General features: G+C 37.7%; 1 protein-coding gene across 2 annotated transcripts in view; it reads right to left on the minus strand.

Annotated features, from left to right (window-relative positions):
* LOC150102728 (tubulin epsilon and delta complex protein 1-like) overlaps window positions 1-27,459 on the minus strand; it is a 220,276-nt gene that overhangs the window by 173,501 nt on the left and 19,316 nt on the right. For both annotated transcript variants that reach the window (XM_090399399.1, XM_090399398.1), the window contains exon 2: window positions 2,703-2,802. In XM_090399399.1, the coding sequence (XP_090255525.1) occupies window positions 2,703-2,802 (100 nt within the window). The remainder of the gene's footprint in view (window positions 1-2,702; window positions 2,803-27,459) is intronic.

Consider the following 27,459-nt stretch of genomic DNA (forward strand, 5'->3'; position numbering starts at 1 on the left):
ATGCAAAGAAACCACTCTTCACCATCTTGCAAACAGTTTCCTTTCGTAACTTCCAGGGATGGCCTCTTGTCATCACTCCTTCCTACTGTTCAACCAAGTGAAAGAACTCCCCAGTGTCAATCCTCTAACCACCCTTCAACAGTTTAAAAGTCTCAATCATATCACCTCTCCTTCTTCTATCCACCAAACTCTGCAGTCCACATTTCCTTAGCTGATCCTCATAACTAACATTGTACAGTCCTGAAACCATCTTTGTTATCCACCTTTTGTGCCCTTCCAACAGTTAATTTATCCCCTTCAAATCCTGGGGACTAAATCTAAGAACAAAAGTCTAAGTGTGGTCTGATCAGAGTCTTATACAACGGAATGATCACTCTTTTATCTCTGCAGGTCAGTGTCCTTCTCATTAGTGCAGCAATCCTCTGTGTTACCTTCACCACCTTTGCAATATGTCCCCTAAATTTCAGGTTTCTATCAATCATCAACCCCAGATCACTTGTCTCCCCTACTTCCTCCACTATAACTCCTCCCATAGAGTATGCAGTGTCCCATCGACATTTCCCAAACCTCAAGACCTTACATTTTGCTGCATTAAACTGACACCTCTCCTCATTCATTTGCCCATCTATCTAGCTTATTCAAATCCGCTTGCAGGGCTACCACATCTGCAATATTACTAATAATCCTTCCCAGCTTCGCATCATCCGCAAACAAGTGAAAATCCCCTTGGAATCCACTGACAATGTCACTGAAATAAAGGTTGAACAATATAGGTCCCAGTACTGAGCCCTGTGGGACCCCCACTTGCAACCCTGTGCCTCCTTACCATACACAACTCTCTGATACCTATCGGACAGCCAATCCTGAATCCAGTTGAAAAATCTCATATCCAGACCCATGTGCTGCAACTTAAATATCAGCTTATCATGTGGCACCCTGTCAAATGCCTTTGCTAAGTCTAGGAAAATGGCAGTATATGCATTTCCCCTCATCTAATGCTCTTGTAACTTTATTATAAAAGGCTAGCATATTGCTAAAACAAGAGCACCCTTTCACAAATCCATGTTGACTCTCACTGATAACATTACCCTCATCTGCCCAATGCTGTATATGGTCCCCTCACTACTTTCTCCAAGACTTTATCAACTACTGATAACACACAAACTAGCCTATAATTAGACACTTCCAGTCTGCTACCACCCTTATGCAATGGCACTATCTTACCTTCCTTCCATTCCATGGGCACCTTTCCAGCAGCCAGACTTTCATTGAAAAGCCAGGTCAAAGGCACTGTCAGTTCCCTAGCACATTCTCTCAAAACTCTGAGTTTAGAAATGTATGCACTGTCAAAGCAAAATCAATTTTGTCGCTGCTAACTAATTTTATATAATGCTGTATTGTTGGAAAGGATGATGGTATGACTACTGACAAATGTATTTATCTGTATGTTAGAAGAGGGATGGAGTCTATAGGCAGAAGACCAGTTCTTAAAGCTACAATCTCTAGATATGCATGGCAAAATGGATAGGATAAGATAGCAACAAAATCTCAGAGTACTAAGGCTACATCATGTAGACCAGCGCTTCCCAAACTGTGAGCAACAGCCCCCCCTTTGGGCGCCGTTAGTTTTGTTGAGGGGGGGGTGATATAATGAAAACAAATTTAAAATGTTTTAAGACTAAGTGTGCCATGTCAAATGTGTATATAAGATGCTAAAAATGTATGCATTTGATTTTTGCAATATTTGCTGTTTATGTTCTGTATTGAATATAAATACAACAAATATTATAATAATATATATCTGTAATACTATTTTTTTTTCAATGGGGGCCGTGAAATATTTTATTTTTTCCAAGGGGGCCTTTACATCCAAACGTTTGGGAAGCACTGATGTAGACTGTATAGCTCAATACCCAGAGTATCTGTTGGGAATAAAAGGCTACCTTATTTCACTCATGTAAATAAAATAAAGATTATTTCTTGGATTTGCCACTGTGCTAGAACTTTTAACCTCATCAGATATAGATGCCAGTTGCAGCAGCTTGAAACAATCTGCTACAACATTTTTAGCTTCAGACACAAGTTTTTAAATTCTCACTTCTGAGAAACACTTATCTTCAGACCATGTTCAACAGCTCAAAAACACCTTATCATGTCTTCTAAGTGATAGTACAATTTATGAACGTAGGTCTTCCTTTATTTCTCTACTTAAATCTCACTGTTGTAGTGCCTCTGCATGCACATATCCTTGCCATGCTTCTTTATGATACCAACTTCACTTTTGCAAAATATACCAGAAGTAATAATCCACATTATCATTTTGTTCATAAAAACAATCAAGATGAATTTATCATTTCAGCTCTTTTTCTCAAATCACTAACTACTGTCCTCCCTAACTACACTATATCATTCACTTAGCATACAATTATTCTATATCAATGCCCACATTCCATAAATTGATTTAAGATAAGTGCAAGAAAAATAATTAACCTTTCCTTCATTACATCGACTTTTTTTTTTTATTCAAAAAATAGATACACCCTATCTCCACAAGTGCAATGAACCATGTAATCCTTTAATGAAGGTTTGACATTCACTGTTAAACACCTGAAAAAAGATCACTTCAGTAATGCTTATTTAAACAGACACCAAGAAGATAATTTTATAAGCCTTCTTCTGTCAATATACATGAAAAAACTTACCATCTAACAATTTCTGCACCTCATATTTTACGGCTTCATTGAATTTTCCCTTTTTAATACAAAACACAAGCTCCCCTAGAAGCTTCCATAACGAAATTACCTAAACAAATGTATATATTCAATTAAGAATTTAGCTTTTATAATACTAACAAAAATGCTAACAAAAAGTGAATTTAATTTTGTGATTTTTAGAAATGATGCATATAATCATGATATTCTTGTATGATGACATTCAGAATGGCAACAACTGAAATCTAGAGCTATATTTGCATATGTATCATAAGGCTAATTTTGTATCACTTAGTTTTGCCATTTTGATGTTGATGTAATTTAATGTAAAGTTTGATGTAATTTAACATCAAAACCAAATTTCAAGAATTTCCAAACCAGGCAGCATTCATATTCTTTTAAATTATTTCATTGCCAGACTGATTGGCTGAGTGGATAGTGTTTCTGCTCTAACCAACAGGCTGCAAGTTCAAATTCTGCTGTAACACAAACATTCATGAATGTAAATTGTCAACAATTTTTATTACCTTGTGTGAGACCATCATGCTGAATGGAGGCCTTGAAAAGGCTTGAAATGTATATTTGGTCTCTAGATAGAGGAAATTAGATTATGTAATCCTTAGCCAATCCACCAAGCTACAAACAAGCTTACTATCCTTCACAAATGGGATTCGCATATCAAACCAAACCTGAAATGGCTTCACAAATTTTAATAAGGAAGTTCAATACTAATAATTAAATTCCAATTAATTAATGCAATATTACTGACATCAGTTTGATTTGCTTTTACAAAATACTGCCAATAAAAATGATTCAGCTAAAATCAAAACAGAACATGACCATGTTATGAATACCTACGTAACATTTCATTACAAATTACTCACCCTGCAACATATAATTTCAAACATGTTTTACTCCTTCATGTGGTTGCAAATAGTATGATTGAAAATAAAACTGGAATGGCTCAATTTTTGAAGATTAAAAATTTTGATTAAAATCTGTATAAGAATAGTGCAGAGTACCAAAAGTACTTAAATTTCACAAAAACACATAAAATGTACCTGAATTCTTTCATTTTCTTTCTCTCTACGCACATCTCTTTAAGTTAAATAGCTTAATTAACTTAAATATATAATAGCTTAAAATCATAAAGCTTAATTTTCTGCAGTCAAAATACCTCAGATCTTCCTGGTCTCTCTTTGATGTAGTTTTTTCCTCCCCGGAAAAAAAACCCTACAAAGCTATATTATATATATAACACATCAGAGAACAAATTCATATATATAGTTTTGATAAAGCAAAAGTGGTGGCCTAATCCATAATTTAACATGAGTGTTGTTATATTAGAGTTAAGATTCTAGATTACTTACAGTACTAATTATAATGAACTCTTAGACCAAAAGGTATGTGGATCAAATATGTGCCATTCATATACTTGGGATTTTTAAACCAAAATCATTGTTAAGACTAGGGTGGCTGATAAAAATTTCACAGGCCTGCTTAAATTTATGCTCATACCACATTTCGGTGTGATGTAAACAACGTGCCTTTCCCGTCAATTCGATGTAGAGTATTCAGGGCATGATCAGAAAGGCTAGATTTACAATAGTTGTTAATTTAAGGGGCCGTTAATGTTCCTTTTTTTCCCGAATTGCAGGTGCAATGAATACGATATATTCAGATGGGCCAACAGAGGAAATGGATCCTTGGATGAACTTAAGTTCTTTAATTTTGAAGGAGGTATAAAGGTGGCATTAAGGTTGTATTTCTGTAGTATTCTGTTTATTTTGTCTGATATCTCTTTAATGTATGGAATAGCTACAGTTTTATTGTAATTTAGTTCATTTTTATTTTTAAGTGGAATCTTGTGAAGAATAAAAAAAAATTAAACTAATTATTCCTAACACAGTTGTCTCCATAATTTTACTGAAATGAATGCTGATTGCTGTGTAACACTAAAGGAAAGGATAACTAAAGATGGTCAATAATTTCCTATCTTATTTGAAACAAAAAAATAAATAAATAAATACATAGACAAAATAAAGTTAGAGTAATTTTTAAATCTGCTAATATCTCTCACAAAGTAGATAAGATGTAGCCCATTGGATCTGTTTAAGTTGGGACAAAGAAATAAAATTTCATACGTTTCTTTATAAAGACATCTTAGGAGGAAATGACTTGTGAAGAACTCGTCTTATTACAATGAACTACGTTTAATGCTGATAGCATGCTTCGCAAGTCTAGACTGTTCAGGCTTATGGTAATAAATATAAGACTTGTGTTCAAATAGGAATGTTTGTCCAAAATACGATAACCCACAAGAGCAAGGAATCTGGTAGATGCCTGGATAACTGAGTGTGGAAGGTTATCCTTAGAAGTGAGGAAAGGTGGAGATTTTTCTGATAGGACAAAAGGCAACAAAAATATTCAGTGGTTTTAAAATTTTCGCTATGCATTCACTAATACCATGCATGTAGGAGATAGAAATGAGAGTTATTTTTTCTGTATATGAAGAGGCAGAGATAACATAAATATTAAAATGTTTTGATGAAAGAATCTTTAAAACCATTAGATTAAAAAAGGGGAATTAATATGCTGCAATTCTTTCTGTAACAGTTCGTCTGAAAAACATAAGGAATGGATATGATGTACTAATGTTTTAATAGTTCTGCCTTTTGATTGGGATAGTGATGAGATTCAGCATGGATATGAAGGCCTATATGAGTCTTTTCCAAGAAATGGAGAAGTATAGACTACCATCTGGTTGACAAAGAATTATTATTATTACGGGTATCTCCATGGAGTCAGTACTCTCATCACGGGAGACCCAAAATATCAAAACAATATCTATCCTGCCGCCTCCTGAATTCATTTACAAACGAAGAACTTGCAACTGAGTCAGGCAATGCATTCCACTCATTCATCACCCTCCAGGTGAAAAATCTAGTTCTCACACCCTTGTTAACCATACTTTTCCTTAATTTCCAGGGATGACCTCTTGAAGACTCTTAAGAAGGTTAACTGCTTATTTACTTCTAGGGTGAACTGGATCCTGGGATGAAGCACATTTAATTTAGAAAGAAACTACTGTGACTCAGAGGAAGAGCCATTCTAAATTGCAAAAATATCATTAATATATATCTGTACAAATGTTTAGATCTAGGTGAAATATTATCCAAATTAAGCTGTTCAAAGTGATTCCATAAAGAATTTGGCAATAGTAGGAGAAACAGAATTGCCTATGGCTGTCCCTTAGATTTATTGATATAACTTGTTTTTAAAGGAGAAATAAGTAGAAATAATATAAAGTATCCCATATGGACTTTTTTTTCATAGTATAAAGATTTGTTATACTATGGAAATTTTTTATACTATTTTATACTTTTTAACATGTTCTGAATGTGCAAATATTTTTTACTGCCAAGCCTCCATGTTCTAATCTCTCTTTCTCTGAATTTAAAGCACTGAAATCATTGAAGAATAACAATTTAATTATTACTAAGGCTGACAAAAGAAAGGCGGTTTTTGTTCAAGATAGAAAAATGCATTACTTCGAGAGTATTCAATTTACAGGTGCTTGATATCTGATCCTACCTATATTCAAACTAAACAGGCAATTCTTATTGATAATCTTATTGATAATATTTCTATTTGGGATGATCAAAAGAAAAAGCTTAAAACCATCTTTGGTCATCCAACTAGATCGTATTGTCTTCCCATAGTTCATTAATCAGGTATTCCATTAAAAACAGTCAGACTATATATGATGTCCCACTTATAAGATTTCTAAATTATTATCAAATTTACTTGCTACTTCAACCAGAAGAACTGCTACTTATATAAATAACACTTTGGATTTAAAAATAAAATTTTTGATCTTCATCTGGATGCTATAAGATATGTTTGCTAATATTCCTTTAAATGACACCATTGAATTACTTCGAGAAGATTCTCCTTCAGATATTGTTAAACTATTTGATTTTGTAATGCATTCTAATTATATCTCCTTTAAAAACAAATTATATAAAAAAAATAAAAGGAACAACCATCGGCTATCCTATTTCTCCTACTATTGCCAACTTCATGGAGCACTTTGAAGAACTTTTTTTTCACAACAACTTACAGTCCAAACACACTGGTACAGATATGTGGATAATATTTTTGCAATTTGAAATAGTTCATCCTCTGAGTTACAGCAGTTTCTAAATTAAATGCACTTCAATCCCAGAAGCCAATTCTCTTTAGAAGAAGCAAACAAACAGCTTTCTTAGATCTAATTCTTCATCAACCAGATGGTAGCCTACATTTCAGTTTTTCTGAAAACTTATAAGAGGCACTTACATCCATGCTAAATCTCATCATCATCCTAGTCAAAAAGGCTGGAACTATTAAGACTTGAGTACATCGTTCCCATTCTTTATGTTCTTCATATGAACTTTTACAGAAAGAATTACAACATATTAATTGCAACTTTTTATCTAATGGTTTTATGCATTCTTTCATCAAAAAAAGCTTTTAGCAATTATGGTATCTCTACTTCTTCAAATACAGAAGAAATAACTGATTCCTATCTTTTACATACATGGCATTAGTGAATGCATAGCAAAAGTTTTAAAGCCACTGCATATTTTTGTTGCTTTTTGTCCTATCAGAAAAATCTCCACCTTTCTCACTTCTCCTAAGGATAAACTTCCACCTCTCAGTTATAACCAGGCATCTACCAGATTCCTTGATCTTGCGGAGTATCTTATTTGGGACAAACAGGAAGATCAGCTTTTATTTGTCTAGAAGAATACAAGTCTTATATTGAATACCTTGAGTCTGAACTTGTGGAGCATACAATCAGCACTAAACAGTTCATTGAAACAAGACAAGAGTCATTCATAATAGTTGTTTCCTCAAAATATTTTTATAAAGAAACATGTGAAACTTTACTTTATTGTCTTAGATCTGATGGTCTACATCTATTCCTTTTGTGGGAGATAGAAAAGATTAGCAGATTTAAAAATAACTAACTTTATGTATGCGTGTGTGTATTTTTAACAAGTTAGAAAATTGACCTTTGTTTTAGTCATCTTACATCGGCTACTCAGTGGCACTTTTTAGAATTGTCTACTATTGTTTAATTACCATTCTGTGATCTTGTACTGTGTTAATAAAGTTTTTTACGTGAGTTGTCATCCGTTTTATAATTCTTTTCATTTTTGATTATTATTACAAGAATGTCTTTATGCCATCCCAGACACATCAAGGGAGGCTTTAAACATTTCACTAAACAATAAGTAACATTAATACAATGCCATTATTTTGCTTTGAACTCTTTTGCTGACAAGGACCCTACAAGAAAATGGAAACCCATTCCACTCATTTGATGCTCTCTAAACAAAGAATTTAGTCTTTAAACCTTTGCTAACCACATACTTGTTCAATTTCCAGGGATGACACCTAGTTCTCTACTCCCAGTCATAGACTCAAAATATTTTTCTATCAATCCTATAAAAGCCTCTAAGTACTTAGCTTGTATGTATCACATCTCTTCTTTATTATCTTCACCCAATTTCTATAAACCACAAATCCTCAACCTATCCTCATTGTGGAGCATTCCACAGTTTAATTATGAAGTCCATTCAAGTAACTCAAAAATCTTCTGTTTCTGTCACCTCCTTCTATTAGCATTCTTCATTTCACTTGCCACTTAATGAAAGAAATAATTCTGCTTTCCTTTGGATTCCTCATCACTTATCATAATCTGATAATCAGCTCATTTATCATGATCTGATTCTGTCTTCATTATCATGCTTTCCACCCTCTTATGTGCTTGTATTGCTTGTGAGTATGCTAATCTGTCTGGTTCCTCTTTTTTTTTTTAAGTGATGCTACTCATCCATTTAACTCCTATCTGATTTATCCTGCTGACTTGAATATGCTGTCAGATACTATTTCCCCCTGAAACACTCCTTAATTGTTTCTCCATGTGCTATATCACCTCCTTCTCTGGCAGTTTCTTATACAATGGTACTGCTCCATTACATTACATTTTTACATTAGCCAGGCGCTATCAGCCCCAGGGGGGGGGGTTGGCCTCAAGCACCACATGTCACTACTGAGCACGGTCCTCTGCGACTATCCGCCACGTTCTGGTCTCCAGCCCGACAGCCTGCAGGAGGTCTTCCTTCTCCTGATCCGCACATCTCTTTCTCGGTCTCCCTGATCGGGGTCGGGCCTCCCACACTTGTCTCACAGTCCTTTCAGGGCCCATAAGGTACAGGTGCCCCAGCCACTGAAGACACTGGGCTTGCAGCTCCATCAAAACGTCTGCCGAGTTGTATAAAGCGTGTGTGGCGGCATTGGACCGCCTCCTCCAGACTTCATCTGCCATGACCACTCCATAGATATGTCGTAGCATCTTGTTCTCGAATACTCTCAGATGATTGGCTTGTCTCGCCATGAGAGTCAATGCTTCAGCACCGTAGAGGAGAACAGGCCTGATCAAAGTCTTGTATAGTCCCATCTTTGTAATCCAAGACAGCAAGAGCAAGGCGAAAAGGGGATGCACCTAATAATAGGCCACATTCGCAGCATTTACCTGACTCTGGACATCAGTCTCTACTTTGTTGTCTTCAGTCATGAAAGAACCCAAGTACCTAAATACCTTCACCCTCTCAAACTGTGCAGCGTCCTCTGGATCTTGAGCAGCATGGCAACTCATAAAAAGGTATTTTGTCTTCTCGGCATTTATTTTCAGGCCAACTTCTTCTGCAGCTTCTTCAATAGCAATAACCAATGCCACTGCGTCGGCCCATTGATGCACCATAATGTTCAGGTCGTCAGCGTAGCCAAGAATCCTAACTTGCACTCCCCATGTCGACTCCACCTGCCACTCACCGTGTGTTTCTAATTACTTTTTCCAACACTAGATTGAAGAGAATCGGAGAAAGCCCATCACTCTGCTTCACACCTGGTCTGTACTTGAAACGGGTCCAAAAGGTCACCTTCTGCTTTCACTCTTGCTCTCGAACCAGCTACGCACACCTGCGTCATTTTTCAGAGTTTTCGAGGAATTCCCAGCTCTTCTAACACCTGCCATATTTTTGGGTGTATCATTGAGTCATAGGCTTTAGAAAAGTCTATGAAAATATTATGAACTTCCCGGTTATATTCCTTGCACTTTTCAAAAACTTGGTGCAGTGTGAAGAGTTGGTCTATTGTAGAACGGTTCCTCCCGAAGCCCATCTGGTAGTCACCAACGTACTCTTCTGCATATGGTGTGAGGCGCATTAGCATGATGTTAGACAGCACCTTGTAGCCAGTTGACAGCAGTGAGATGCCCCTATAGTTGCCGCATTGAGTCTTGGTACTGCTCAAAGCATGTATAATCATGAACTCTTATTCAACATATACTCTTTTTAACTGAAAATGTCATTTTCAACTACCTCCTACATCAAGACTGCATGATCACTAATCTGCATAAACCCTATCCCATTCCATGCTGTTTCAGGTAAGTCTCTTAGAAGCTGCATAAATTCCATTTCTTTTCGCATGTCTCTTACTCCTAATTCCCCATTAATGGTCTCCCATAATAATTACTCAGTCTATAGTCACCAAGTAATTTACCAATATATATCCTTGTATCTGCAGCCTATAGCAGCAAATGATAATGCATTCGATCATCCTGGCCTCTCATACCACTTCAAATGCACTATGTTCTTATCTATCACCTGAGACCAATGGTGGATGGAATTCTATTCTTGTCAACAATATATTACCATTTTGTTCTGTATTACTCCTTGAAAATAAACCAGTCCTTTACATTTTATCCCTATATCATCCTCTTGTCAGCCAAATCTCACAAATACGATGGTACCTTGGTTTGCAAGCATAATTCGTTCTGGAAACGTGTTTTTAATCCAAAGCATTCGTATATCAAAGCGAATTTCCCCAAAAGAAATAATGGAAACTCAGATAATTCGTTCCAAAACTCAAAAATATTCACATAAAAATTATTAATACAAAATACATAAACCTTCGTATACCTTATATATGTATACCTTTTTATATTTTTATTATTTAAATGTAATATACATAAAGTAATCGAATTTATTAATTACATTACAATTACATATTACAGTAATTGTATTGGTTGTGACGACTTTCATTGTCACTAACGGAATCACTACTATGTGTCGACTCTTTTTCTTTTTGTGCGACTTTAACAAGGAACCTATCCAATGACACTTGCTTTAGCCTCCTTTTGAGGATTTCACAGAAATATGACATTGCACTGTCGTTAAACAGATTCATCGCTTGCACTGCCTTACTCGGGTGGTGCTTTTCTAGAAAATTTTGCACTTTTTCCCACATTTTACACACCTCCCTAATCTCATTTGAAGAGAGGGATGTCTCCGTCTTTTTCTCCTCCTCCTCAGACGAGATCTCCTCAATAATCTCTTGCTGTTGCTCGCGATGCGGATCCATCAGTTCGTCGGTGATAAACTCCTGGCCATGTTCCTCCACCAGCTCTTGAATGTCGTCCTCATTCACCTACAGTCCCATGGTCTTCCCCAAGGACACAATTTCATCGACAACTGGAAGCTCCTGTTCGTGAGCAAATCCCTTGGCGCAATCAGACCACAGTTTTCTCCAAGCAGAATTAAGGGTTCTCTTGGTGACCCCATCCCAGGCTTTATCGATGATCTTGACGCAGTTTACGATGTGGAAATAACTTTTCCAAAACTCTTGGAGGGTAAGGTTAGTTCCTTCGGTGACCTCAAAGCATTGATGAAATAGTGCCTTGGTGTAAAGCTTTTTAAAGTTCGAAATGACCTGCTGATCCATGGGCTGGAGTAATGGAGTAGTGTTGGGAGGAAGGAACTTGACCTTAATGAACTTGAATTCTTCCAGTAAGTCGTCCTCAAGGCGCCTGGAGGATGAGCAGCAGCATTATCCATAACCAACAAGACTTTGAGTGGCAATTTTTTCTCTAAAAGGTATTTCTTCACTGCAGGACCGAAGACCTCGTTAATCCACTCAACGAACAAGATGCGAGTGACCCAAGCCTTGCTGTTGGACCTCCACATAACGTTTAACTGGCTCTTCTGCACCTTGCATTTCTTGAAGGTTCGTGGATTCTCAGAATGATACACGAGCAGGGGCTTGACTTTGAAATCACCACTTGCATTAGCACACAGCAAGAGGGTGGGACAGTCTTTCATGGGCTTGTGACCAAGCATTGCATTCTCTTCTGCTGTAACGTAGGTCCTCTTTGGCATCTTTTTCCAAAACAGCCCCATCTCATCACAACTAAAAACTTGCTGTGGCAGGTAACACTCAGAAACCGCGAACTTCTGGAACTTGGCAACGAACACCTCAGCTGCCTTTGCGTCCGAACTCGCAGCCTCTTCGTGCCTCACAACACTATGGATGCCACTTCTCCTCTTAAAGTTATCAAACCATCCCCTGCTCACCTTGAAGCCTTCTTCGTTTTCTGTAGACGTACCTGGCAGTTTACTTACGAGGTTGGCGAACAAGGCCTTTGCCTTCTCGCAGATCAAGTTCTCAGTCAGAGTATCACCTGCTAGTTGCTTCTCATTTATCTACACCAAAAGCAAATTTTCTACATCTTCCAGAATACGTGACCATTGCTTTGATACTCTCATGATTCCTTTTGCTACATCTAGCCCCCTTAGATCTTCTTTCTTCTTTAATACCATGCAAATCGTTGACGTAGACTTCTTATAAAATCTTGCGATGGCGACCACTTGCATACCTTGTTCGTGCTTCCTGATGATTTCCTTCTTAACTTCCACCGTAATCATCTCCTTCTTCTTACCACCTTCCTTTTCAACCCTTTTCTTCATTGGGGCCATTGTCATAGTACAGTTAATAAAGAACAGTCACTACATTTGGACACAAAATAAAAAAAATGCTTTACGCACACACACGTGGTCACACAACGCTAGCATGAATGTTGACTATACGAATGAGGTATGCCGACTGAGACCGAGCATGCGAGACGATTACCCACAATCCAAGCAGCTTGTGATCACGTGACGCTCGGCAGACAAAGTGTATAGGTAATACTCGTATTGCAAGACCTCGCTCATTTATCAAGTTAAAATTTATTAAAAATTTTTGCTCGTCTTGCAAAACACTCACAGACCAAGTTACTCGCAGTCCAAGGTACCACTGTACCAATAATTTTTGCCCAAGTAGAACTAACTAATATCATTAACCCCTCATCCTCATTCTTGAGGCTTTTGACATCAGTATACATTAACTGCAGTATCACCTTACTTACACAATGACTGCCCTATTCAAATTCAGTATCCAAAAAACTACAAAGTGAGAATTTTTTTTATCATTTCCATTCTCCAGCTTAAAAAAAGGTACCTGCTTGCTTCTCCAAATCCATTCAAATGCAATTCAGTTATTGGTATTACCATAATCTCCATGGAATTAGCAGATACATCATGAAAGGCACACTCAACCAGCAACATTTCTAGTATATTGAACATTAAAATCATTTATGCTCCTTGCATTCACAATGCACTCCTGCAATGCATTCCATTCACCAAACACACTCCATGTAAAAAAAAAATCTACTCATCACACTCTTCTTCACCATATCCTTACACAACTTGCAGGGATGGCCTCTTGTTCTTCTAATCTTATTGGTCTTTCTTATTTCTTCTGTTTTAATCTGATGAAATCCCTTAACCAACTTAAAGGCCTATCATATCATTTCTTTTTCTCTTACCTACCAAACTCTGCAATCAGTATTCCCTAAAATGCTCTGCATAACACTCTGCATTCCCGATATCACTCATCATTTATCTCTGGATCCTCTAGTGTTTCCACATCACAATAAAAACTGAGTAGACCAAATATGAGAATAAATAATCCACATGTGGTGATTTGATCAATGCCTTATACAGGGAGAATTACCACCTCCTTATTCCTACATGACAATGAACTTATCACAGTAACAATATGATATGCAGTCTTCACAATGCAGTGAGCCCTCAGAACTTCAGTTCATTGTCTGCCATCAGACAAGATCCCAAATCTCATCCATTTCCTGAAGCACAGCTCACCAATGCAGTATGTAACCTTATATCTCTGAACCCCAAAGTATAGCACCTTACATTTATGAATATTAAAGCTACAACTCCACTCATCTGTAAGGTAAGTCAATTTCTATACAGAAATATCAGTAATACTTCTGATAATTCTATCTAGCTTTGCATCATCAGCAAACATTTAAAGAACCTCAGTTAACCCACATGAAATATCATTAATAAATAAATTAAACAGTAAAGGCCCAAAACAGAACTCTCAGACACATCACTGGTCACCTTCCTTTTCTGAGACTGCCCCATCAATATACAACTTGCTGTTATCATTCAGAAAGGCAATCTTCAATCCATCTACTCTGTTATTCAATCCAGTCTTCTGCAGCTTATACACCAATTTGTCATGTAGTAATTGTCCAATACCTTAAAGATCTAAGAATCACTGCATATAAATCTCCCTTATCCAACACATTCATATACATAATATATAAACAAAATCCGTTTTTGATGTTCGCTTAGAATTCAAGAACAAATTGACTGATTTTGAAGTCTTCACCAATAGATAGAGGATGTTCCAAAGATGGTTTATGTGCATTTTCATTGATGTACACTTCCAGATTATGGAGCAGTGATTTTTTTTTTTATATATATATATTTTTTAACCTCCCTCCACGGCAGCCTGTGTGTGTTCTACTGGCTGTAGAAAATAGGCACATACTCTGTGCAAAAATGACAAATGTGTGACATCATTTGCTTCAATAAGCACAAGGCACTACTGAATCAAATAAAGTGGCAGGCACATTGCTAGGTGCTCTATACAGGGGAGAGGTTCACCCTGTTCAGGCAAGAAACCATGGCCTAACACGAGAGCTAACGTGAGTCGGAAGCATCCTGTTCATGGTATACACACAGTGAATAGCTCGCCTTACGGTACTGCAATTTAATAATATCTGGCCACTATTTTGCGAAGTTCTTTCACTAGCCATTATTATATTAATATTATGTGACACCTCCAAGGACTTACTGAGAGAAGGAACCCACTCCACAACTCTCCATCTCCACCACTCAAATCTACCAACTACAGCAAACCGCAACTACCATCATCATCATCTACACCACCACCGTCACTGGTATTTTCACAGACAATCACAAACATCCATGCCCATGATAGGATTCAAACCTGCAGCCTTTTGACTGGAGAGCAGATGTGCTAACCACTCGGCCAGTCATATCAATGTTCATTAGTATTTATTATTATTAGATTTTTAATAGCTTTTATAATTATTAGTAGGTATTTTACTTTCTTTCCAATATGCCACAATGAAGAGCAAGTTCTATAAGTCGCTCAACTCCTGCAGCAAGGCATACGAGATTAAATAAAGTGAAATTTTGAAGTTTCTTGGAATAATAAGGAATGGTTGCTTTCTTTTACAATTGTAATATAAGATACATTGATTCAACAGGTGTGATCAGTACTATGACTGGAGTATGTCAGCACTGTAAAGCACTTAAATACAGACATGAATCTCCCAGAATGTATTATTTGAAAGGAAAGGTGAAACTAAATGAAATCACAGCTCCTCCTGAACTATTATTATCACTCATTACAATGCAGTTTCAATTTACTGTAACTATCTAAGCTTACAATTCTGCATTTCAAATGACATCATTTGGTGTGAAGCAAATAGCTGAAAGAGGATTCATGCTTACTTGCAAAGTGCAAGATCAAGTGTGCCATTTGGCCAGAAGTTTGTAGCAGGTCAAACAAAATTATCATAAAATTTAAACAAATTTATTTTGTTTCAAATCTGCATGAACCTCAGCAAAGCAGGAGGTCTCAGCAAAATGTAATCATGTTGCTAAAACAAGAAATGTCCTTTGCAAATCCATATTGACCATCATAGAGAATCCTATGCGATCAATCCAATTCTGTATTCTAATCCTAACCAGTTTCTCCAATCCCCTTACCAAAACTTCAAATATATATATATATATATATACAGACTGGGCTATAATCGAAAACTTCTGTCCTAGAAAAAAGAAAATATTTTTGTCAACCTTCAGAATGAAGGAAATAGGGATATGACAAGAAACGGCAAGGTTGTACATGAAAATTGTGAGAGTGTGAATGTAGAAAGTGTGAATGATAGTATAAATGGTTTCTCAGAGAACAAAAAAGATGAGATAGATGCATTGAGTGAGATCGCGTTGTTGAATAGTGCGATAGAAAGAGCAAAACAGCAGCTAGAGTGCATGAACAAAAGTAGACTGAATGAACCAACCAATAATAAAAGGTATGACAGGAAAAATAGACGTATGAATGTGAACATGAACAAAATGAAGGATAGAGTGCTGTATGGAGACTCGTTAGTACGAGGTGTGTTAGTAGAGGATTTGACAAAATCGTACCGACCTGGTGCGACCATAAAGGACGTAACTGCGTCTATTAGAGAGCAAAAGGAAAGGGTGAAAGAAATGATTGTTGTGGCAGGTACGAATGATTTGAAAGGAGATAAAATGGAAATGATAGAAGACCTGAAAGAATTGTTTGAGGTAGCAAAAGAAAAGAGTGAGAGAGTTAGAATGATTAGTCTTTTGCCACGGTATGACAGTGAAATGTTTAAAAGGAAGGCTATAATTGCGAATGACTTTATGCGTGGGTTATGTATGACGAGTGGTGTGGAATTTGTGGATGTGTGGAGTGAGTTTGATGGGCGAAAGGAACTATATAAGATGGATGGCATGCATTTGAATGGTTACGGTGTAAGAAGACTTGAGAAAGTGTTGCTGAATGTAGTGGATGTGCAAATTCAGGGAAACTAGATTTGTTGGGGGGGGGGGGGGTAGAGATACAGTCCTTATGGAGGCAGTTGAATGTAAGAATGAATATAATATGCCAGAGCAAATAAGGACAACAAATCTGAGTGGGATAGTTAATATAAGGCATCAAGGTAGGGATGGGGCTAATGGGGGTCTTAAATTCATGTACGCTAATACTAGGAGTATTAGGAACAAGAAGGAAGAGTTTTTGGCCATGGTTGGCACTTCCAGACCACAGGTTATAGGTATTAGTGAAACATGGCTGACTGTAGATGATATAACTAGTGGGATTGAATGTGATGGGTATAGTGTGTTCAGGAATGACAGAGAGAATAAAATGGGGGGAGGAGTATTGTTGATGATAGCTGATGAGCTCCAGCCAAGGAGAATAGAAGTTGAATTGCAGGATAGAGAAAAGAGCACATTTGAGGCCATTTGGTATGAGATTGTGGCTAGCAGAACTAAATATACAATTGGGTGCTGCTATAGACCAGGTGATGGAAAAGATGGTGGTGACAGTATGTGCAAGCAAATAGAAGAAATGAGTGGAAGGAGGGTGATTATTATGGGAGATTTCAACTATGGTCGCATTGATTGGAGTGAGGAGAGGACACATGGGAGGAAGGAACTGGATTTTATGCGGTTATTAAGGGATAACTATCTGCGACAGCATGTAATGGAAAATACTAGGGGTTAGAGAGTGCTTGACCTAGTAATTACATCTGAGGATTTGGCTGTAACAAATATGACCACATTGCCACCAATCGGTGAGAGTGATCATAGGGTCTTGACTTGGGAGGTGGCTAAAGGTGTAGAATTTTCAATTAAGACAGGGTACATGTGGAATTATCGGGCTGGAAAGTATGACAAGCTTAGGAGTTTGATTGGTTCAGTTCCATGGCATGTACAACTGCAAGGACTAGAAGTTGATAGTGCATGGGAGGTAGTTAAGAAGTGCTTGCATGAAGCAATGGCTGACTGTATACCTAGAGTCCGAATAATAAATCAAGTAGGGGTTAAATGGATGAATAACACCATTAAGCTTGAGTTGCAAAAAAAGAAACAACTATGGGGGGAATTTAAGGAGAAGGGTGACCGGCAGGCACATGAACGGTATAAAGCGCAGGCCAGAAGGGTGACGAGTGTGGTAAGAAAAGCAAAAAAGGATTACAAAAGAACATTGGCCATGCAGGCTAAAGAGAATCCTAAACAGTTTTTTTAGATATGTAGCAAGTAAAAGGGAAAATGTACATGGCAGATTGATTTTAAAGAATGCCGATGGTAGGGAGGTAACTGCATCAGTTGAGATAGTTGAGTTACTGAGTGAGCACTTTGCAAAAGTATATCATCCAGGTGGTGACATTGCAGAAACGAATAAACCAGTAGATTATACGGGAATTGTGGTTAATGAAGTGGAGGTGAGTAGTCTATTGCATAACCTCAATGTCAATACATCTGTGGGATTGGATGGTATACCAGCTCGTGTTGTACGAGAAGCAGCTAAAGAATTGTCATTACCCTTGACCATTTTGTTTAATTTGTGTCTCGGGTCTGGGTTAGTCCCGAGCGGGTGGAAAGAGGGGAAAATAGTTCCACTGCATAAAGGAGGTTCCAAGACTGCTGTTGTAAATTACTGACCGATTAGCATATCAGGAATCGTTGTCAAGGTCTTGGAGAAATTAGTCAAGAAAAGAATACAGGATTGGATAGATGAAAATGGGATATTGTATGGGGGACAACATGGTTTTGTGAAGGGTAGATCATGCCTCAGTAACTTGCTCACGTTTTATAACACAGTGACGGCTGAACTGGATAGGGGTAATGGGTTTACAGTGATACTACTGGACCTTGCCAAGGCCTTTGATAGGATACCACATGGAACCCTAATCAGTAAACTGGAGCAGATGAGTATATATATAGGGTTGGTGAGATGGATAAGAGGGTGGTTGAAGGAGAGATATCAAAGAATGGTTTATTCAGGAGTGGAGTCTAAAAGACGTCTTGTGACTAGTGGAGTGCCACAGGGCTCTGTTCTTGGACCATTGCTTTTCAATTTGTTCATCAATGATATTGGAAAGGATCTGAGAGGAAGTGTTCACTTGTTTGCTGATGATGCAAAGTTGGGTAGAGCAATTGTGAGTGCACAGGATGTCAAAATTTTACAGGGTGATTTGGATAGTTTGGAGGACTGGGCTAGGAAAAATGGATGTCAATTTAATGTGACAAAGTGTAAGGTTATGCACTTTGGGGTGAAAAGAATAGCAGCAGTATATCGCATTGGTGGAATCATACTCCAGGAGATTGATGAGGCCAGGGATTTGGGAGTGTTGGTGGATAGGGAGTTGAAGTTTAGGGGGCACATTGCAAAAGTAACTAAAACAGCTCACCAAATCACTTGGCTTCTGAAAAATATAACATGCAGAGACGAACAAGTTGTTGTTCCTCTGTATCGAGCCTTGATAAGACCCCATCTGGACTTCTGTGCCCAGCTATGGGCACCAGGGTTTCTTCGTGATGGGGAGGAAGTGGAGAGGGTCCAGAGACGAGTGACCAAGATGATAGCAGGTCTGTGGAATGAACCTTATGAGAATAGGTTGAAGATTTGTGGGTTGCAAAAATTGGACGATAGGTAAAGGAGGGGTGATATGATTGAGACATTCAAATTACTGAAGGGTTTTTATAAGATTGATCCAGAAGATATTTTTGAAAATATGACTGGTGGTGGGAGGACTAGGGGCCATGCATGGAAGCTGGGCAAGAGCGTGGTTGACAAGGGTGTTAGAGCAAGGTTCTTTACTTGGAGAGTGGTAAATGAGTGGAATAAGCTTCCAGAGTCTGTTGTGGGTGCTATGACCGTGAATGAGTTCAAGGCAAGGAATGATAGATACTGTGTGAATGTTGAATAGTTGTTCTTGACATGATGTTAGGGCCTCCCTCGATGAGTCTGTTGACTCCTTGGAGTTTCCCGGAACAATAATAATAATAATAATAATCATGTTTATGAGAGGTACTATTTTAAGCCTTCTTTCCACTCCTTAGGAACCTTGCCCACTGAAAGGAATTAGAGTTACACCCCGAGTTATGTAACACGCGACTTATGTAAATTTGCAGTTACATTATAAATCTACTAGTGCACATGAATATGTTTGCAGCTTTGTGCAGGTGCATCTTTGACAGCCTTATTGCAGTACAGTAGTAGATGCTTCGCGCAGTTAGCTCAGTCACTTGTTATCACTGCTAGTTTCGTTGTTTTTTACCCATAAAACGGAATGCAAATGCAAAACTGAATACGCTGGTAATCCTAAAAAACAAAGGTCTGCAATTACTTTAGAAGAAAAGTTGAAAATAATTCGTATGTATGAAGACGGGAAAATTCTATCAACAATAGCTCCGGAAATAAATCGACCTATTTCGACAGTGAATACAGTAGTAAAGGATAAAGTTCGCATTGTTGAAAGCACGAAAGGTGCGGTAGCATTAAAGGGCAATTATTACCAACAAGAGGCTGGGCCTGATATCAGAGATAAAGAAATTGTTGTCTCATTGGATCGATGATCTGACACAGAAGCGGATACTGTTAAGTTTACTGATTATCTTGGAGAAGGCTATGTCCTTATATAACGATTTAAAAGAGCAAGCCAGCATCACAGATGCGGAGAGTACATTTAAACTAATGCTGGATGGTTTGAACGATTCAAGAAACGTACAAATCTGCACAGCATCAAAATCACGGGTGAGGCAGCAAGTGCAGATACAGACGTGGAAAGTCGATTTCCCGAACTTCTGGCAGAAATAATTGAGGAGGGGAATATTTACCTAAGCAAATATTTAATGTCGATGAAACGGCTTTGTTTTGGAAGAGGATGCCAACATGGACATTTATTGCAAAAGAGGAAAAATCTATGCCTGGATTCAAGGTGCAAAAGATCGGATCATGATTGGCCACAACATTTCAGGGGACTTAAAACAAACCACTTACAGTGTACCATTACCAGAGTCCGTGCACCCTTAAGAACATGGATGCGAGTATGCTGCCCATAATCTGGAAATCCAACACCAAGACTTGGGTTACACGTGCGCTGTTTGGAGACTGGTTCAATAACCAGTTCATTCACTAGGTGAAGGAATACTGTGCCAAGAAAGGAATCCCGTTTAAAGTGCTTCTCCTCCTGGACAATGTCCCTGGTCACCCAGAAGAGTTGGATGACTTTCATCCTGACGTAAAAGTTGTTTACCTTCCTCCTAGAACTACCTCACTATTGCAACCTATGGATCAAGGCATTATTGCGAGCTTTAAAGCCTACTATCTGCAGTGTATATTTTCCCAAGCAATCAAGGCCATTGATAGTGGTAAGGGCATTACTCTATGTGATTTCTGGAAGAACTATAATATCCTTAACACTATCAAAAACATCAGGGTGGCTTGGGATGAAATCAAGCAGACAACAATGAATGCTGTGTAGAAGAAACTCTGCCCAGAAATGGTCCATAATTTTAAGCATTTCACGGAAGGAGAACAAACAATGACTGATACGGGTACTGAGTTGACACAAGAATTACAGCAAGTGACAGAGACGTGTGCAACTGGCACAGCAATTAGAGCTCGAAGTGAAGCTGGACTTTTTTCATTCACGATGAAGAGCTAATTAATGATGACCTTATTCAGTTGGAGGCATTCTGAAATTCCAAAGAAAATACTAAGCCGATTGAACTGCCAGACATAAAGAAATTTACAACGAAGGGACTAGCCAAGGTTTTTAAACTTGATAGACATGCCGTTCAAGGCCATCTACGAGGACAAGAAGTGTGTGACCACACAATCTACTCTAGATATGTTTGTGTGATGCCGTTCACAACAAAGTCAAGATGACAACTCAGACTACCCTCAGCCTTCAACATCGAAAGGGGTAAAACTTCCTGCAGAACAGAATTCCTTAGAACAGCCAACTTTGCTGTCACAAGACATTTTTTTTATTTGAAAAGTGAAATTTTGAGTTTGTTTTTATATTCTTTCATGTTATGTATTTTTCATATTTACAGTATGTATATTATTCAAATACAATTGATACATTTTTTTATAATTGAATTTTTTTTAATCACCCCAAAAATGAAAAATATTAAAAATGAGAAAATATCTGATTAATGGCAAAAAAAATTAATGTAAGACAGCGGTATGAGTAGCCATTGAACATTTTATTGTATGTATGTAATTTACAAATTCGACTTGCGCAAAATTCGAGTTATGTAAAGGTTTACAGAATGCATTACTTATGCAACTCAGGGTGTAACTGTATATAATTCATTTCAGTGGGGAATTAACTCCACTCTGTACATTCCAAACACTACTACTCCTCCTTCCTTGATTGCTATTGCCCAAATATAACATCCGACACTTATTTGGTAAGATTTCACCTGTTTTGTCTTCTTTATTTCAGTAACATCAATTATGTCAATGTCACACTTTCCCCAGTTCTGCTGCAAATTCAATTTCCTTTCCAATGGGTACTCCTTATGGTGATTGTTCCCGCCTTCAATTTTTCTGACATTGGGTTTGTTCTTTTTCTTGATGTTGAGTATAAGCTTGTTCCAACAGCTGACTTTACACTGTTTGCCTTGGTTTCCTGACAAATACAGTACGGCCTTGTTCAAATGGGTAACACTCCAGACAATATGAATCTTTTGTAACATTGCATTTACTTCTGGTTTAAGCCAACATAGAGTACATTTGGTCAGATAAATCCCACATTGCTAACCCATCCTCATTCATTACTCAGTGAATACCTACTAATGGGGTGAACTACATGAATGTGAGGATTAGATAAGAAGTTCCAGTCATTTCTCTGGATTCCTTGAATGCACGTGGAAGTTTCCTCCTAGTTATCTCAATCGTGATCGACATATAGTAAAGTGATTGAAAATCTGAAATGTGGAGCTGAAATAAATATTATTTGACCAGTCATATTCAAATGTAGGAAGTATAAAGTTTCCCATTGGCTACACTGCATAATTCAGAAGGGAGAATTCTAGATGATTAAAGCAGCAAAAAGATGAATAAGAAGTGAGAATTATAGTAATTTTCCTACTGAGTGTCTGGAAAGATTTATGCAAGCATACTTTTTTCTGAAGATGGACAAACAGGAAAAGGTTGTCAAGAAGATTGTGTGTGTGTGATTATAAGGTGGGTGATAAGTTTTGAAGTCAACTAGCATCAGTACCATGAATTGATGAGAAAATCCAATGAGAGAGAAAGATTAGAAAGCTTCTCACACTTCCAATTTGTAACTGTGCCAAGAGTTATTTGCATAACTCTTGGCACAGTTACTTTCATCCATCTCACCCCTACAAAAGTAGGGGTGAGATGGATTTGTAGTAGCAAACAGATGCATGAGGAATATGCACTACAGGCAAGAAAGGTGATACTTCTAAGGTGACAAATGTGTTGGATAAAGGAGATCAACATATAGCAACACTCTTGGACTTCACAGAGGCATTTAATAGATGGGAATGGATAACTGTCTCAGAAAAAGTTACTAGTGGCATGCCTCAAGGTTCTGATCTTGGACACCTGCTGTTTAACTTATTTGTTAATGTTATTTCACATGGACTGACTGAGGATACTTAAATGTTTCCTGATAATGCAAAGTTCAGTAGGATTATCAGGAGTATTGCTGATGTTAATCCTTACACAAAGATTTGAACAGACTGCTTGGACAAATGAGTGGCATTGTAGCTTTAATAAGTGCAAAGTGCTGCACTTTGGGATGCAATTATAGCATGATGACTGACAATAAACTAAAGTTCTGAAGGCATACTGCAAGTGTTGAATATGGCACATCTTATTGCTGCTACTGTAAAAAAGTACACTGACATGTAGGAATAAGAAGTCTGTGGTGCCTTTCTATAAGGATAATTAGACCACACACAGTCTCATATCTGAGGCCATGTGTGGTTTAAACACAGTGTGCTCAAATTTGGTCACCATTTTTTCATTGTGGTGCGAAAATACTAGAGGATCAAGAGACAAATGACCAAAGTGATATCAGGACTAAAATGTTGGTTATGCAGAGCAGTTTAGAGAATGAAGATTGCTTGGTATATAGCTGATGTTGAAAGTTTGCAGGATGATTTAAATAAGCTGGTAAAATGGGCAAAAGGAAATGGATGTCAGTTCAATGAAAAGTGTCAAGTAATGCATTTTGGGATTAAAAGATTACCAGCTGTGATTACCAGCACATTGATGGAAGAACCGTACTCACAAAAGATTGATAAGGCTAGGGATTTAGGGGTGTTGGTAGATAGGGAGATGAAGTTCAGGGTACACATTGCTAAGGTGTCCAAGATTGCACATAGGATTACTTGGTTATTGAGGAACACACTAACATCCAGAGATAAAGAGGTTATTATTCCCCTTTATAAAGCATTGATACTTCCACATTTGGATTACTGTGCTCAGGTCTGGTCACCTGGATTCCTTGGAGATGAGGAGGTTGTGGAAAGGGTTCAGAGGAGAGTGACTAAGTTGGTGAATGATGTAAAAATGCTCCCTACATTGATAGATTGTGGATTGCAGAAGTTGGTTGATAGGCAGAGAAGAGAGGATATGATAGAAACATTTAAATTACTAAAAGGTTTTTATAAGACTGATGCAGGGGAAATGCTTCAGCTGTGTGATAGTGATGGAAGAACAAGAGGTCATCCCTGGAAATTAAGGAAAAGTGTGGTTAACAAGGGTTTGAGAACAAGGTTTTTTGCCTGGAGGGTGGTGAATGAGTGGAATGCATTGCCTGACTCAGTTGTGAGTTCATCTGTAAATGAATTCAAGAAGAGATATGATAGATATTGCTTTGATGGTTTGGGTCTCCCGCGATGAGTCTACTGACTCCATGGAGATACTTGTAATAATAATAATAAGAGAAAAAGACATCATTTGTCTCTTGATCCCCTAGTGTTTCCACATCACAATGAAAAAATGAAAAAGTTTAGAAGACATGTTGCTAAGGTAGCACATAAGATTACTTGGCTAGTGAAGAACACATTAACAAGTAGAGATAAGGAAATTGTAATTTCTCCTTATAACGCCTTCATATGTCCATATCTGGATTACTGTGCTCAAGTCTGATCCCCTCGTTTCTTCGTGATAAGAAAACAATGGAGAGGATTCTGAGACGAGTGACCAAGATAGTGAGTGGCCTGTGGAATGTGCCCTATGAGGATAAATTGAAGGTGTGTGAATTGCAGAAGTTGGTTGATAGGAGAAAAAGAGGGGAATATGATAGAAACATTTAAATTGCTTAAAGAATTTTATAGGATAGATGCAGGGGAAATGTTTCAACATTTGGCTAGAAGGACCAGTACAAGGCGGGGGTCATCCCTGGAAGTTAAATAAAGGTGTGGTCAATAGGGATGTGAGCAGGGGCGGCTCGTGCATAGGCACTGCAGCACCCCCATGATTTCAAGCCATGAGTCGCCACTGGAGGTGAGGACTAGATTTTTTGCTTGGAGAGTAGTGAATGAGTGGAATGGGTTGCCAGAGTCAGTTGTGAGTGCTTTTTCTGTTAATGGGTTCAAGGAGAGGTATGATAGATTGTTTGGAAAGACTGGGTCTCCCTCAATGAGTCTTCGGACTCCATGGAGGTGCCCGTGTAATAATAATAACAACAACTTTGGATGCATAAAACTGCCTCTGGTGAAGGAAATGTTTAATTTCCAACCACCTGTTCGATCAAACTCACTAGGTCATGCATTTAGGACTAACAGCTATCTTTGTGTTTACTGTTCCTTGCTGCCAATTTAACTTGGTTTACAAATTATTTTAGTAATACCTTCTATGCTGTCATCTCCTTTCTGAAATTACCACTATGATAATGATCTAGAGATCACTAATGTATTCAATAATGCAGCAGAAACATTAAGAAAAATTCATGGTGTAACAATATTAAACAAAATCACAAACTCTGAAAACATAAACTGTAAACGTTTCCAGCCATAAATGATTCAAAAATGGAAAAATCATAGAAAGAATGCTGATAACAGATGGGCAAAGAAAGTAAAGAACTGGATATGAAAAGGAAAGAGAAGCAGAAAAAACATGACAGAATGGTCGTAACAGCAGCACAACAAGTAAGTTTAATCATGACCTGTCAAATTACAATACAAAAGACAGCTAACCCCAAGCACTCTTTGTGTGATATTAAATGGTAGCATTCCACTTTGTAAATGGAAGACTTATTCAATTTAGCTTATCAGATCTTATTTCTAATCTCTCATTTGGAATTTTTCTTGCCCTATGAGAAATAGTTACCTCAACCACACCCGAACCACATGACACTTCTTGAACTACTGATACAAGCTATAAACATCCAGTCTGTTCTTCCAAACCTTTTGATAACCTCGTTTAATGATAATTTCTTAGCTATACCAATAATTCTTGTAGATATATTTGTTACATTTGTTACACATAGTTTTTAATTGTACAGAAATGACAACATATAGTAGAATATTAATTATAAAAAAACTTTAATCAGTACATAATAAATTTAGTTTAATCCTTTATCCAAGCGCGAGCAAACAAAGTTTGCACCTGAAAGTATCTTCAGGACTGGGGTCAAGTAGTACAACACCGGGCAACTCGTAGCAAAGGTGGACCAAGCTAACATCACTTCAATTTCAGTATCTCCCATAATGCAAAACACATCTCCTTGCGGATATGTATAATGTTATGCATTAAGGGAAGGGCCACTACCCAGACTAGTTTCGACCTTTATTGAGGTCTTTTCAGTGGGAGCCAGGCCCAGATGTGGAGATACCAGGCAGAAGCAATAGCGAGGTCATCTTTACCTATAGGAGTTGCCAAAAGGTGTGCCACATTTTTATTAAATTACTCTGGATTTAGAGAAATGGATTTAGGGAAAAATAAACTTTCAACATTTAATTAGCACACACACACACATCACCATAACTTTGCAATAGCACCTAAGAAAACTCCAGCAGATGAAATAATGATACAAGTAGAACAAGGTATCCATAGCCTTCCCAACTATATTGCCAACATCACACTGGATGTAGCCAGTGTTCTCATCAGCTAAACCACCACAAAACAACCTATCAAAAATAGAATTTGAAGCTCTACAAGAGATTAAAAGCAACAACAGAATAATAATTACCAAAGTGGATAATGGAAATGGCACTGATTTTAAACCAATCAGATTACTTAGGTAAGCTTGCCTCTTTACTTTTATATCATTCTACCTACCTCCACATAGACTATGATCCCACCAATACACAAATCAAAAGACTCCATAGGTCCTTACAAAGGTTACTTCTTGGCCTGTGGAAGTTACCAACTAAAATCTTATAACTCTAGACCTCCCCCCCCCCCTGGATGTATGGACTACCAAAAATCCATAAACAAAATGTGCAATTACATCCCATTGTGTATAACACTGATTCATCCACATACAAATTAGCCAAAGTGCTCACACAATATACTGGCAACATACTTTCATATAAAAAAACTCAGCCCACTTAAAAGCCAGTATAGAAAACCTCAGACTCCAACATGCTGACAGTTTGATGTCTCCTCTTAATTCACCAATGTCCCAGTCAAAGATATCTTAGACCTCATCTAAGCCCTATTTCCTCCCAATATCTCAGCCTTATTTCAGTTCGCCATGAACTGAGGCTATTTCATCTGGCAAGGAAAATTCTACAAACAGAGGGGACTATCATGGGTTCTCCACTCTCTTTCTCTCTGCCCCTGGCCAACTTCTTTATGGAGACCTTTGAAGAAAAAGCCTTAAACTCTGCCCCACATAAACTCATTGTCTGGCTACGCTATGTCGATGATGTGTTCTCCG

The sequence above is a fragment of the Typopeltis vanoorti genome, chromosome 10, assembly GCF_054136105.1.
Source record: "Typopeltis vanoorti isolate ZY-2024b chromosome 10, IOZ_Tvanoo_1.0, whole genome shotgun sequence".
In the NCBI taxonomy this organism is placed as follows: Eukaryota; Metazoa; Arthropoda; class Arachnida; order Uropygi; family Thelyphonidae; genus Typopeltis; species Typopeltis vanoorti.